This window comes from Stomoxys calcitrans, chromosome 3, assembly GCF_963082655.1.
Source record: "Stomoxys calcitrans chromosome 3, idStoCalc2.1, whole genome shotgun sequence".
Classification (NCBI taxonomy): domain Eukaryota; kingdom Metazoa; phylum Arthropoda; class Insecta; order Diptera; family Muscidae; genus Stomoxys; species Stomoxys calcitrans.
The window spans coordinates 173,260,465-173,275,424 of record NC_081554.1 but is presented as its reverse complement, the minus strand read 5'-3'; the positions used below and the strand labels follow the sequence as shown (position 1 = coordinate 173,275,424).

Here is a 14,960-nt window from a genome sequence, read left to right as displayed (position 1 = left end):
CCATCGGGTCAATCCGGTGCGTACAACCGGCTGCCATGGGATTGTGTGTTGTGTAGTTGTGTGTAACATTGTGTTGTATAGTTATATCTTACGTTTGATTGATTCTATTTAATATCCAGGAACTCTGCGTCAAAGGAGGGGTGCGTCCAGAGGGATATGGGTCTGAGTCGAGTGGGTCTGGGTGGGCAGTTTAACAGATGTCGTTACAGTCGACACACATATCCTGAACGTTGGCATCAATCCTTGCTCTCTAGGAGTTAAGGCGGCCGCACCTGCCGGATCGCAATTGAGCCAGAACTACCTTGTTTTCCCGGGGGAGGTCAATTTCTTATTTGCTTTTAATTATGAATACGTTAATTTTTTACTTTTTTTTTTGTTTATTTTTATAATTCTATTTTAATTTATGTTTTCTCTCTTTTCAGATAATCCTCCACAATGAGTGACGACGCCAACAGTGATAGCCAAAGAAATGGCACATCCTCTCAATCGAATACGCCGCCTCCAACAGCCGATAATATACCCGCCAAAATGATTGAACACTTCAAGGCCCACAAAGTCGATGTGGCCATGTGGCTGATGCGTTGCTTAGCCGTTGTCTTCACCTTCTTCTATGTCCTGCCCATCTTTGGCACTCCCCAAAGTGCCTTCAACAAAGTCTTACTCTCAAATGCCGCCGTATCAGCATTGCGTTTGCATCAACGTTTGCCCGCCTTTACATTTTCACGTGAATTCTTGGCACGCCTCTTCGTTGAGGACTCATGCCATTATCTGATGTACTCGATCATTTTCTTCAATGTGCAGCCAACATTTTTGATTTTAATTCCCATTGTATTGTTTGCCATATTGCATGCATCAAGTTATTCCCTCAAATTGTTGGATGTAAGTATGAGTTTGAAAAACGATATATTTCGAATAATAGAGTGGGTAACAAATGTGTGAGAAAAAACTAATTTTTTTTCATGGAGAAAAAAATTTACAAAATTTCAAAATTCGAAATTTTGCTGCCAACCATTTTTATACCCACCACCGTAGCACAGGGGTATTTTCATTTAGTCCTTCTGTTTGCAACATTTCGAAATATCAATTTCTGACCCTACAAAGTATTTATATTTCGGTCGTCGTAAAATTCTAAGACGATTTAACGATGTCCGTGTGTCTACCCGTCCGTCCGTCTGTTGTAATCACTCTAGAGCCTTCAAAAATTGAGATATTGAGCTGAAATTTGGCACAGATACGTATTTTTGATGCATGCTGGTTAAGTCCTTGAACGGACCAAATCGGACCATATTTGGATATAGTTGCTATATAGACCGATTTTCCGATAAAGGGTCTAATGCCCTTTAAAACTTTATTTTTCATCCGATTTTGCTGAAATTTGAAACAGTGAGTAGTTTAAGGCTTCCCGATAACTGACCCAAATATGGCTCAGATCGGACTATATTTAAATATATCGACCATATAGACCGATCTGCCGATAAAGGGTCTAAAGACCATAAAATGTTTATTTATTACCGGATTTCGCTAAAATTTAAATCAGTGGGTTATTTTAAGCCTCCCGACATCTGCCCTAAATATGGTTCAGATCGGACTATATTTAGATATAGCTGCCATATAGACCGATCTGCCGATAAGGGGTCTGAAGCCCATAAAAGCTTTATTTATTACCCGATTTCGCTGAAATTTAAAACAGTGAGTATGTTAAGACCTCCCAACATCCGACCTAAATATGGTTCAGAACGGACTATATTTAGATATAGCTGCCATATAGACCGATCTGCCGATAAGGGGTCTGAAGCCAATAAAAGCTTCATTTATTTCCCGATTTCGCTGAAATTTTAAACAGTGAGTAGGTTAAGACCTTCCAACATCCGACCTAAATATGGTTCAGATCGGACTATATTTAGATATAGCTACCATATACCGATCTCCCGATAAAGGGTCTGAGAACCATAAAAGCTTTATATTATTACCCGATTTCGCTGAAATTTGAAACAGTGAGTAGTTTACGGCTTCCCGGCAACTGACCCAAATATGGCTCAGATCGGACTATATTTAGATATAGCTACCATATAGACCAATCTCCCGATAAAGGGTCTGAAGGCCATAAAAGCTTTATTTTTTATCCGATTTCGTTGAAATTTGAAACAGTGAGTACGTTAAGACCTCCCAACATCTGACGTGAATATGGTTCTGATCAGACTATATTTAGATATAGCTGTCATATAGACCGATCTGCCGATAAGGGGACTGAAACCCATAAAGGCTTTATTTTTTAACCGATGTCTCTAAAATTTGAAACGGTGAAATATTTTTAGCCTCCTGACACCCGACCTAAATATGGTTTAGATGGGACTATATTTTGATATAGCTGCTTAAACAGTCGGTTATTTTAAGCCTTCCGGCGTCTGACCTAAATATGAATTACATCGGTCCATATTTAAATATAGCTGCCATATAAACCGATCTGCCGATAAGGGGTCTGAAGCCCATAAAAGCTTTATTTATTACCCGATTTCGTTGAAATTTGAAACAGTGAGTTTTTCTGAGCCTCACGATATCCGACCATAATATGGTTCAGATCCGTTTATAATTGGATATATCTGCCAAAAAGACCAATATTTTGTTATACAAAATTGAATAGTGACATATATATTAGACCACTCAATGTCCGTGCCAAATTTGGGTGCTTAAGCTATTCAATTTTCACCGGATACCCGAGGTGGTGGGTATCCAAAGTTCGGCCCGGCCGAACTTAATGCCTTTTTACTTGTTTTTATGTTAATCCTTATCTTCTTACAGATCATTGGTCAAAACTCATGGTGGGGCGCTCGTTTCCTTATTTCCTTGGTTGAATTCCAAGCTGCCAATATTTTGAAGGCTGCATCATTTTCTGAAATCTTCATTATGCCTCTGGCTGTGGTCTTGACATTCATGTAAGTTGTTGAACTGCAAAATATTTCCACCATTAAGCACTAAATTAACCAAATGTTTCCCTATACAGGGGTAGAGCTGGTCTTATGACTCCCATTGTCTACTACCATTTCCTGGTGATGCGTTACAGTTCTCGTCGTAATCCCTATACAAGGAATGCCTTCGCAGAATTGCGCATGACTGCCGAAGCCTTAGCCAATCGTTCTCCTGCTATGGTGGGGAATGTTGTGCGTGGGGCTATTGCCTTTGTTTCCCGTTTGGCACCACCACCCCAACCTGCCCCAGCGCAATAGATTTAATTATAGAAAATTTTCAAAAATTTCAAATTGGAAGAAAACCCCTTAACGGTTTCCCTTTTATACTTCATTGTATTTAATTTTTTTTTTGCATATTTTAAGATGACAAATAGTGGATGGATGAAGGACGGATGTGTTTCATTTTGTAAACATTTCGTTGTATTATTTTGCATAAGTCATATATACAAAAATTTAGTACAACCTTTGTGTGGGCGTAATAATGAAGAACAAAGACACCAAGACTCCACTTGCGTTCATTTGATTCTGTTTCTTGAATTAATTTATTTAAAATTGACCAAAATAATGTATTTTCCTCTATTTGTTGTAATTGTTGTTTAGCTTTTTGTTTAATTTTGTATCGCTTTTAGTTTTTTTCTCCAGAGAATATTTAAGATCTATAAGAATGGTATTAGCTGTCTTATTTTATTTTTTTCATCATGACCTGTTTTCTGGACTTTTTGTTTGAGTTTATTTTTTTATTTTTAATGAATATTGAAGTGATTCATTTCGGATGGATTAATAGTTGTAACAGGCAAAAAATGAAAAATTAATGTATCAATAAATTATTGACTTTATTACAAATAAGAGAAATATGTCATGGGAACAGTCAAAAGAAAAAAAATCAAAGAAAAAAATCAATAAAATTAATTAAATGTGTTTTTTTATCTCTAACTATCCGAACCGGGTCCGCTACGCTGCGCCTTCTTTAACTCTCTAAAATCTTTTTAGGGTGGGAACACTATGCTCTGAATGCGGATATTGAATTCGTGCCATTGTTGCCTATGAAGCTGTACACGTTCAAATCCTGGCGAGAACATCGGACAAAGCGGTGTTTATCCCCTCTTAATGTGGCAACATTTGCGAGGTGCAATGCCTTGCATGGTCATTTAAAAAATTTTACCCAAAGAAGTGTCGCCCTGCGGGACGCCGTTCGAACTCGGCTATAAGAAAAGGTCCCTTATCATTGAGTTTAAACTTGAATCGGAAGGCACTCATTGATGTGTGAAAATTTGCCCCTTCTCGGTTCCTGGTGGTAATTTTCTTTGTTCTCATTAGGGGAGGGATGACACCTCAGACATTTCGACTCAAATATGGATATCAAATTCGTGCTGCATTTCCAAATCCCTTTAATTTGAGCCCCATATTGCCATAGCCGGTAAATATGAATCGTTTGAAGGGTGTTTTGGGGCTGGGGCGCCCACTTGCACTTTGCACTGACAATAGATATCAAATTCGTTCTTTATTTCCAACGGAAATGAAGTTCAGTTTAGGAGATGCTTTAAGGCGTATCCCAAAACACTGGGCTCCAAAATTGGATATCAAATTCGTTTTCTACTCTCAAATACCTTTCATTTGAGTCCCATATTGTCATAATGGGTCAAATAACCCATTTGACGTATATTTAGGAGGAAAAGCGCCACCTAGACTTGAATGCAAATTTTAATGTCATAATCGTAATCTACTCCCTAATACCTTTGATTTGAGTCCTATATGGCCATGGTCGGCTAATATGCCCACTTTGGAGTGGGCGACCTCCCATTACTTGGACCTAATGTTTTATGCCATATTTGTAATCTACTGCCTAATAATTTTCATTTCAGTCCCATATTGACACGAATTTGGAATATATCTGCGTAGAGGAGTTTTAGGGTTGGGGATGGTGGGGGGCCGCTGGGTTCTTGGGCACAAATTTTAATAGCATATTTGTTTTCTGGTCTCCAATACCATTCATTTGATACCCTTATTGTGCCAATCGAACCACTTTCAGACATGGGTGGGGTTTTTGGGGTAAGGGGGAGGGTCCGCCTCCACCCAATACCCAATATCTAATGATATAGCCTATGTTTCCTTCCAGACAAACGTACACAATCTATGAAAATGTTAAGAAAATCGGTTCAGCCAAGTATCATGTAGTCATAATGGGTCTAATGGCGTTTTGAGGGGTGCCATGACCCCCCTTTACTTCGATCTGATTTTCTATGCCAGATTCGAAATCTACTCCCGAATATCTTTCGTTTGAGTCCCATATTGAAATGAACGTCCAATATGTCTGTTTGGGGGAGTTTTGGGGTTGGGGCGGCCCGATGGGTACTTAGACTCAAATTTTAATACCATATTCGTATTCTACTCTCCAATACCTTTCATTTGATACCTATATTATCCCGATCGGTCCACTTTTGATTGTGGGTTGTGTTTTTGGCATAAGGGGGAGGGTCCGTCCCCCTTCCGATATGTCTGTTTCCTTTCAGACCAACCTACACAATATGCGAAAATTTCGAGAAAATCGTTTCTGTCGTTTTTCAGTCTATACGGAACAAACAAAGCGAGTCCCATATATCCGTGATTGGCTAATGTGATGATTGTGACCATATTCTTAATCTACTCCCGAATACCTTTCATTTGAGTCCCATATTGTCATGATCGTTAAATATATTGGGTTGCGGATTTTTCATATAGTCGGCGTTGACAAATTTTTTCACAGCTTGTGACTCTGTAATTGCATTCTTTCTTCTGTCAGTTATCAGCTGTTACTTTTAGCTTGCTTTAGAAAAAATGTGTAAAAGAAGTATATTTGATTAAAGTTCATTCTAAGTTTTATTAAAAATGCATTTACTTTCTTTTAAAAAATTCGCAATTACTTTTTGGGCAACCTAATACCTATTTTAAGGGATTTTGGGGCTGGAGCGGCCCCTCAGGTACTTGAACCCAACTTCTATTATGAAATTCGTACTCTACTCTTGAATACATTTAATTTTAATCAAATATTGCCGATCGGTCCGCTTTTATTTTTGGGTAGTACTTTTGTGGTAAGGGGGAAGGTCCGCCCCCTTCCGATATCAAAAGAATATATAGCCTATGTTTCCTTCCAGAACAAACTACACAATCTGTGAAAATTTCAAGGTAATCAGTTCAGCCATTTTTGAGTCTATACGGAACAAACAAACACAAATTGGATTTTATATATAAAAAAAAGAAGATATGCCTCCCTAACTCATCATAGGGTTGTCTAAAAACAGATTTGACATTGTTAATACTTTGGCAACTTATTATTTAAGCCTCAATCCCATGGCAGCCGGATGTACGCACCGGATTGACCCGATGGAACCCTCATCGGCAAGGGCTGCCGCCTCAGTGTATATGTTCGTCTTTTTTTTCGTCATGGGCGATTGAAAAGAACCCCGGACCCTGGTTCTGTTCGGTTTGCCTGAACAGCATCCATCATCGGTAGGTGTCGGTGAGTTGTAACTGGTGCATGGAGTGGGTATATTTCCGATCTTGCTCTGACCACACTTCACTAGGGAGTATAGTCATACTGGATATATTAGCGAACATAGCCAGCAGTGAGTCACAAGTGTCGTCGTCGCCTTCTGCGTCCTCGCCGTCGGACTATGTGACCCCTCTACCTCTCCCATACGGCAATATACGCAACAGCAGCATCCCAGCCCCAATATTGCCAGGCCACTGCCGGGAGATATATAATTTTTGCAACTAAACTGCAACGGTCTCCGTGGCAAGATCGATGAGATTGTGGATTTCATGAGTGGGAAAAATATATTGGTCGCTGCGATACAGGAGGTGGTGGCTTCAATCAGCCCAGGCCACTTGATAGGACGGTGGCAGATATCTTTAGATTTCTTGCAGCGAAATATGAGGCAATTTTGTTGAGGTAGACGTTCAACCTATCGCAGATGGGGGTGGGGGGCCTGATGTCATGATCGTACAATCGTCCGCATATGATACGATCTCTATGCCGTCTGGAGGGGGTGGAATGGAGGATAGGTAGAGGTTAAACAGTGCAACTAACCTCTGCCTATCCTCCATTCCACCCCCTCCAGACGGCATAGAGATCGTATCATATGCGGACGATTGTACGATCATGACATCAGGCCCCCCACCCATTGTTGACATCTGCGATAGGTTGAACGTCTACCTCAACAAAATTGCCTCATATTTCGCTGCAAGAAATCTAAAGATATCTGCCACCAAATCTTCAGCCACATACTGAGCTGACTGTGATGGTCGATGGGGAAATGATTCCCACCAGCAAGTATCCCAAAATATTTGGCGTCACATTAGACAGCTATTACACATTCTACCCACACGCCACAGCAATTTGCGATAAAGTTAAAAGTAGAAACAAGGTCCTCAAGTAACTTGCTGGCAGCACTTGGGGTGCAGACAAAGAAACCTTGTTGACCACGTACAAAGCAATTGGCCGGTCTGTGCTAAGTTATGCAGCGCCAGTGTGTTCTCGTCAGCTTTGTGACACGCAATGGAATAATATTCAGATCTGTCTGAATGCCGCCCTCCGAACTGCGACGGGCTGTCTCCTCAGTTCTCATGTGGACCACCTCCATAAGGAGACAAAGATCCACCAGTGCGAAGACATAACTACATGCTGTCTAGCAATATCTTTTGGGCTGTTATCGCAGAGACCATCCAAATCATCATCTTGTGGATAGATATCCACCGCCCAGAAGCCTTAAGGTAGATCTACATGATCTAGAGCGTGAGGTTCAGCGCTACAAGAGAGAACCTTTGGATCAATCGGTATATAAAGCAGTTCTATACAACATTCATGCAGACACGGTCCTTGGAGAACGACCGCCATCCATTGCACCTGAAAAAATTTACCTCCACCGGCAAACCAGAGTAGTTCTGGCTCAATTACGTTCCGGCAGATGCAGCCGCCTCAACTCTTACAGAGCAAGGATTGGTGCCGACGTGCAAGATGTATGTCCCGATTGTAACCAGGGACCGCACGATACACATCACCTGTTTAACTGCCCGGCCAGACCCACTCGGCTCAGACCCAGATCCCTATGGACGCACCCCATCTTAGTCGCAGAGCTCCTGGGTCTTGACACTCAACAGAATCAAGCAGACGAAAGATAGAACACAAAAAACTGCTTCAACAACAACAACAATAGCTTTCGCAATGATGGTAAAGACCGGCCTATCTTCCTTCAGTTCCCATACGTTTAGGTTTAGTTTGAAATGTGAATTCACTCGTAGGCCAGTCTGGACCCATTGTGATATCCTTATGGGAATAAGAAGTGTAGTTGCATAGTCTAAGAAAAAGTGTGATATGTGTGAAACATAAGAAATTAGAAATTACCAATAACGCTTATTTAAGTGTACTGGGTTAGTTCCAGCCAGCGATCTTGTTCGTCTAAGTTTACATGACTACATGTGTGGGATTTCATTGCGACCTCTGTCGAAACAGTTACGAATTATCCTAACCGTCTTATCTTCCACGAGGAGATTTCCCAGAAACACATCTGAAAGATCGCCGAGATTGGAGAAATACCTCCTCCAAGAGATCGATTGCCGCGGGAACAGGGTGGCCATTGGTTACATAAAGGTGCCAATAACTCGCCTTGTCATATCGAGCATCATACGCACTCAGCATTTGTGCAAGAGCCGGTGCCGCCGGCCTCTCACTGAGACTACGCTCCATACGGGTAGCTGCAAATGTAGTCGCGAACAATCAGCGGTATCGAGTGGAGAGTTTCAGTGAGAGGTCGGGTGGCACCGACTCTTCCTTAATAACTGAGTGCCTATGCTGGATATGACAAGGCGATATATGGAGGCCTTTAAATAACCAGAATAGTTAGGCACATCAAAATACAACGTTTTTATTGGCTACATCATGTTGTAAGAATGGATGAAGAAGAAGCTCATGCAAAGAAGTCATTTGAAGGCGACGATAAAAGAAAACCCAAAAGGGGAAGACCAAAACTTCGATGGAGTGACCAAATGGAGAGTGAAATCTGGAAACTGGAGAAAAAGAGCAGAAGATCGAGGCTCTTGAGCAACTATTCTACGTTCGGCTAGAGGAATACATTTTCTGTAAGTGGCCTTAGATCGCGTATAGCATTAAGCGCATACATTAGGTCACAACATTACTCGCTCCCGAGATCAGCACCGCAGCTATGCTTTCTTGACCACCCTATGGAAATTCCCTCACTCCGATATCACATCTGCACCGCCGCATTGATTTTACCTTCTTGATTATCCCGGGAAGACTACCTCTCTCCAGAGCCCGATGCCATCCATAAGGGAGAATTGGTGGTATCTGCTATCTATCGAGCTATGGCAGAATTAGATTCCTTATTAGCCCTCTCTTAAACTTTTCTTCTCTAGTTGTACTGAGCCTTGCGAGAGAGTGGCATCTTCATTCTGACTAGAACCATTTCCCTGAAAACGAATATTTTCATCTATCCCTTGTATAGCATCAGGTCAGTCTTTCTGGGGTTCATGCCAAGCTCATTACATGGCGGCTCCTTTTTCAGCACCTAGAAGCTAAATTCTTTAAAGTTTAACAGTACAATTTTGTATCATACTTAGTTTGTGTACATTGCCCCATTGTTCCCATATATTCTTCATGTTTTTTTTTTATCCAAAATGAAACACTTTGAAATTTTCTACTCCTTTTGATATGTGTGAATGAACATTCTATCAACGATTTATTTGTATGTATAGTATGTATGTAAGTATTTTTGTCTTTTTTTTGTCCTCTAAATGAACACAACCATTTTAAGCATAATTCGATGATCTACACTCATTCCATATCCTTTCCATTTCTGATGTATCCGCAAACTCATGGGAGGCCACCACAAAGCGATAACTATCCGGACCACTATAACGTGGTCGATAAAAATGGAAATTTCCACAATGCGTCAGATTAATGCGGGCCTTAAGCGCTACAAAGCCCAGATAGATATCGTCAAATCGAAAATGTTTTGTATATTGGCTGACATAGTAAAGATCTGTCAAAGCACTGCGCGATAATATAAAAGCACCAGCGGTCACATAGGGAGGCCAACGATTGAAGGGATATTCTTTGAGCGTTACCAGCCATTTGCTGAACTTTTGGCGCAGAGGGCGTGTCTGGAAAACAAAGCCTCCATATAGTTTTTCATGTTCGTTGCTGGCTTTCTTCTCCCACATGCTGTTGAGGGAGATGGCATTTTCCGGATAGAGGGCTGGGTGGGCTATAAAACGCAGAACATTCTTCATGGACACGTAGTAATCGTCATCCACAAACATATAGTAATGAGCTCGGGGGCAACGTTCCACTACCCATTTGAAACCCATCATGGTCTTGATGGTATTATTGAAGTAAGAATCTATGAAATCTGCTTGCACTACGTCCCCAAACTCCCTGGCTTCGTGGTCGATGGCATCCATTAGAAAGGTGTTGCTGCTTGTCCCCATTAGAAACACCCTTCGTATGTGAACATCCGGGCGTTGCTCATAGCCCCAGGTACGTCGTATGGCATCACGTCGTTGCACATTGCCCAATGCTGATTTGATCAACAGTGTTAATTGGGGCTTTTTGGCCTCCACCACATCACATTGGCGTTCATGTAAAAATGTATAATTGTATAAATTTATGGGATTTGGCACTTCTTCACTACCATCCTCGATATGGCTTTGTTTATTTTTGCGGGCCTGAGCATATTTTAGCACATCCCCCTCCATGGGGTATTGAAAATGTGTGTCATATTCCAATTCAAAGAGATGTGTGAACACACCAAAACGGTCTAAAACGAATATAACGGCAGCAACAGCGAGGTACTTGTAAATGCGTTTTAACTTGGCTTTCATTGTTGCCTTAAAGCTTCTCATTAAAATTTTCACTAATTAAATTAATAATCTTTCTTCGTTGTTCCTTTCCATAGTCACGGTGGTGAAGAGAAAATAAGCAAATAATAAATGGGGGAAACAATTTTCTGCACCAATTTCCCACCCCCAATAACAAGACAAATGAACAGCTGATCGTTCCAGGCAAACAGTGATGCCCATATGCAACGAACAGCTTGTGTTGAAAAGAAAAGTTATAACCGACGTAACGTATAACGGAAAGAGTTTGAGAGAAGAAAGTTTTAACCAAAATAAGTTGACGTTTTAACCCAAAAGCCTAGTACTGACTTCCTACCAACTTTACTCTGGCTGCATTCTTTGACAAAGGGAAAGGGTGAAGGTCGTTGCCTACGCGGATAATGTCGTTGTTTTGGTTGGCTGATTCCTCTCTAATATTATGGACCTCGTTCAGGGGACATTGATGAAGTTGTCTGAGTGGCCAATGGGCTTGGCAGAAGCCGCTGAAAGAATGAGACTGATTGTTGCAGCTCTCTCGGGAGGCCACGAGGAATGCATCAAAATCGGACTGAATGCGTTCTACTACTGTCACAACTAGATAGAAAGGAGTTGGTTTTTGGTCGCAAATCGATAGGAACGAGTTGGAGACTTAGATCTGGGACAGTTCACTGAAAGTTAATGGCTATAGTTCGGCCAATTCTTACCCATGGATGTTAGCTGTGACATCGGGCTCTGGACAACGGTCGCCTCCGCGTGATGGTTGAAAACGGTACTGGGTACAGCGGCAATGCTGATCGCTGGAGCAAGGGGGAGTGCCTCGAGAGAGGCGCAGAATTCCATGCTCGATCTTAGGCTTTTGCAACTGTATGGTGATCGCCTTTAGACTGAGGGAGTCAGTAAGCTGGCGTTCCCCAAACTTTGTCCATTCCGCTGGAGGATATTGGCACGGTATATGCACGGAAAGTCACTTCTTGTTAATGGGTAAGACGTCGTTTTTTGGAAAAGGGATCTCTGGAATGGGGGTACTACGCCTTTACAAGGGCCTTCTGGATGGGAGCATCGGGGCAGGACTTTTGAGCTCTTCGCAGAATGTGAATCAAAGGGTAACTTGACGATGTTGGTCTCTGGAACAAGGGGTGTCGCTCGAGAGGCGCGGTATGCCATTCTTGATTTTAAACCTTTGCATAAGTAGGCTGAAGGTGCCACGAATCCAGAGGTCCTCAAACTTTTGGCACTTTTTTGCTAGGGGACGGCGTTGCTGGCAGGTGGAATGCTATATGCGGCCCGATGAATTAATTACCAGGGGAGTCTTTCCTTGGTGACGTGGTTTTCCGGAAAAGGTATCTTCTGTCTACACGCATAGTAGGTATAAATTGGATTAGGCACTGGGGCAGTAGTCATATTGTTGTTGTTTTAGCAGAGTGTTGTGCACTGAGGTGGCAGCCCTTGCGAATGAAGGACACCATTGGCTCAATGCGGTACGCACAACTGGTTGCCATGAGATTGGGGGCAGGAGTCTTTATTGAGTGCCTTGGATTCAGGGTATCATAATGGCTTCTGGATGTTTGTAAAGTCTTTCAGGCGTTGATATTCGCCGATCGGAAGGCTCTGGCGAAGATGTTGATGCTGCAGTGAATGCTTGATCGGATGGTCATGCTATAAGTCGACAGTCAGGTACAGGCTCTGAACGCCTGATCGGATGGTCATGATATAAGCCAACAGTCAGGCAAAGGCTCTATTGTCGAACAAGGTGCGGTGGAGCTTGGCTTTGAGATACAAAAACATCTTCAAAAAATGGAGAAGACTATGACGCTTTGCTGGGCCCTGGCTACCAAAGGGTGGTGGGAAATAAGGCGACGTGCAAGCCAGGAGTAATGTATCGTTGTCGAGAGTGATCATGTGTACCCTTCCCTAACCGATCTTATTGGTAGCATAGTCGCTTTTTACGAAAACGTTATCCTTGGGCTGAAGAAGTGTAACTTCGGGCTACAGATAAATGTAATGACTGGTTATTACAGAGTCTGGTCTTTAATGTCGCACTGGACAAATGAGGGAGAGGCAGGGATGAGAAGGAATTGGAATTCTAAAAAATCGTTTTTGTAATTGCTCTGCAGGAACACACAGGATTTTTGGTGGACCCCTTACGACTATCAAGCACACAGCACTCTCACCATTTGACGTGGAAGAAGTTCTTACAGATGAAAATTCTTCTTCGATCCATCGAGCTTGACATTCTGGGCGAAGTCCTAGTACGGTACCTACACCTTCGTTACACGAGGTTTAGGATCTCAGAACCCAAACCTCGGGTCTGGCTGTACATAGCCGGTTCTGAAGTCTGGGCGAAGTAGATGAACCCCAAACGCTAATTCCATAAGCTCTCTCGCCATTTGGCATGGAGAAAGTTCTTACAGATGAAAACTCTTCTTCGATCCGTCGAGCTCCATTCGCCTTGTAGGTGTACATGGCTAATACGAGCGGAAGCTGGACGGGCTGTATGACAGACGAGGTTTGGGTTCTTTGACGGGGTCTGGCTGAACATCACCGGTTCTGAAGTCTGGGCGAAGTAGATGAACCCTAAACGCAAATTCCACAAACCCTCTCGCCATTTGGCATGGAGAAAATTCTTATGGATGAAAACTCTTCGTCGAGCTCCTTTCGTCCCGTGGGTGTACATGGCTAATGCGGGCGTTAGCTGGACGAGCTGAATAACATTGTGGGGGAAGTCTTAGTCCGGTACCTACACCTTCGGTATATGAGGTTTGGGTTCTGTGATGGGGTCTGGCTGAACATCGCTGGTGCCGAGGTTTGGTTAAAGTAGTTGAACCCCAAATGGTAATTCCACAAGTTCTCTCGCCATTTGGCATGGAAGAAGTTCTTACAGATGAAAACTCTTTTTCGATCCGTCGAGCTCCTTTCGTCGCGTGGGTGTACATGCATAATGCGGGCAGTTGCTGGATGACCTTAATAACAGCTTGATATTGTGGAGAAAGTCCTAGAATGGTGCATACACCTTCGGTACAAGAGGTTTGGGTTCTGTGATGGGCGAAGTAAAGGACCTCAAACGCTAGTTCCACAAATGGGCACTGACTTTCTAATCGGTTGTTGTTGTAGCCATATTTGCATGTGGCGGTAGCAATCCTTATCAATCTCCTTATCATAACTCACCTTGTCATATGATGTTCAATAGGCACTCAGAATTTAAGCAAGAGCCGTTGCCACCAACCTTCTCACTGAGACTCGATAGAGACGCTCGATACCGTTGATTGTACGCGACAGCAGTTGCAGGTACTACTTCAGCAAAGTTCCATTATCCGCAACCTGTAGACGAGCACGTTAGTTCCCAGCTAACCTTCTCATGATAACGCTGAACACCACACAGATCGTAGCTCAAAGTTCCAGTTTGTGTGGTGCTTAAAGTTATTCCGTGCCGGGATCGTTCGATGCTGGGGTTTGGCAGAGCTGTGTTTCTGGGTTATAGCTGTAGGTGCAGACCTGAAACTACACTCTCACCGGAAGTGAGTTGCTTGGTGTAGTATCGCGTTTGTCTTTGTGTAAAATTGGTACTCTACACCCAAATACCTTTCATCTAAGTGCAATAGTATCGCAGTCAGCTCTAAATTTTTATTGGGGGGTCAGGGTGCCAGATGCTTACAAATTTTGAGTTCGAATTGGTACTCTATTCCAAAATTCCTTTCATTTGAGATTCACACTGTTTCGATGGGACTTTATAACTGCTTGAGAAATTTTTGGACAGCATTTTCCCTCCAGTTACTTACCTCAAATTTAGTAAAACTCCAAATTTACATATTCCCCATATATTTGGCTACAAATTTTGATGTCTTCTTCGTTCTCCACTCCCACACTTATGGGTTGGGGCATTCTCCCCATTTGAAATTCACATTATTTCAATCGGGCTTCATGTCCGCTTAAGAGATTTTTGGGTGGGGCACTCCCACACACACACACACAACTTCTTGAACTCATTTTTTTTTAGATTTGTGTTTTTTTGGTTCCCAGATACTTCGCGCCAAAAGTCTAAATTTCTTTCAGTTGGGACTCACTTATCGGACTTTATGTCCGCTTTGAGATGCTTTTGGGTGGGGCATTCCCCTCAGTTACTTGACC

General features: G+C 42.4%; 2 protein-coding genes across 6 annotated transcripts in view; one reads left to right on the top strand and one right to left on the bottom strand.

Moving 5' to 3' along the window:
* LOC106083048 (Krueppel homolog 2) overlaps nucleotides 1-3,884 on the top strand; it is a 41,132-nt gene extending 37,248 nt beyond the window's left edge. For all 5 annotated transcript variants that reach the window (XM_013245868.2, XM_013245866.2, XM_013245870.2 and 2 more), the window contains exons 2-4: nucleotides 423-879; nucleotides 2,800-2,933; nucleotides 3,002-3,884. In XM_013245868.2, coding sequence (XP_013101322.2) covers nucleotides 436-879; nucleotides 2,800-2,933; nucleotides 3,002-3,224 — 801 coding nt within the window. In that variant the 5' untranslated portion in view covers nucleotides 423-435 and the 3' untranslated portion in view covers nucleotides 3,225-3,884. The remainder of the gene's footprint in view (nucleotides 1-422; nucleotides 880-2,799; nucleotides 2,934-3,001) is intronic.
* A 5,767-nt stretch (nucleotides 3,885-9,651) lies between these two features.
* Nucleotides 9,652-10,998, bottom strand: LOC106083036 (beta-1,3-galactosyltransferase brn). Its single transcript, XM_013245851.2, has one exon. The coding sequence runs from the start codon at nucleotides 10,860-10,862 to the stop codon at nucleotides 9,768-9,770; it is 1,095 nt and encodes a 364-aa protein (XP_013101305.2). The 5' UTR covers nucleotides 10,863-10,998; the 3' UTR covers nucleotides 9,652-9,767.
* Between the last annotated feature and the right edge of the window lie 3,962 nt (nucleotides 10,999-14,960).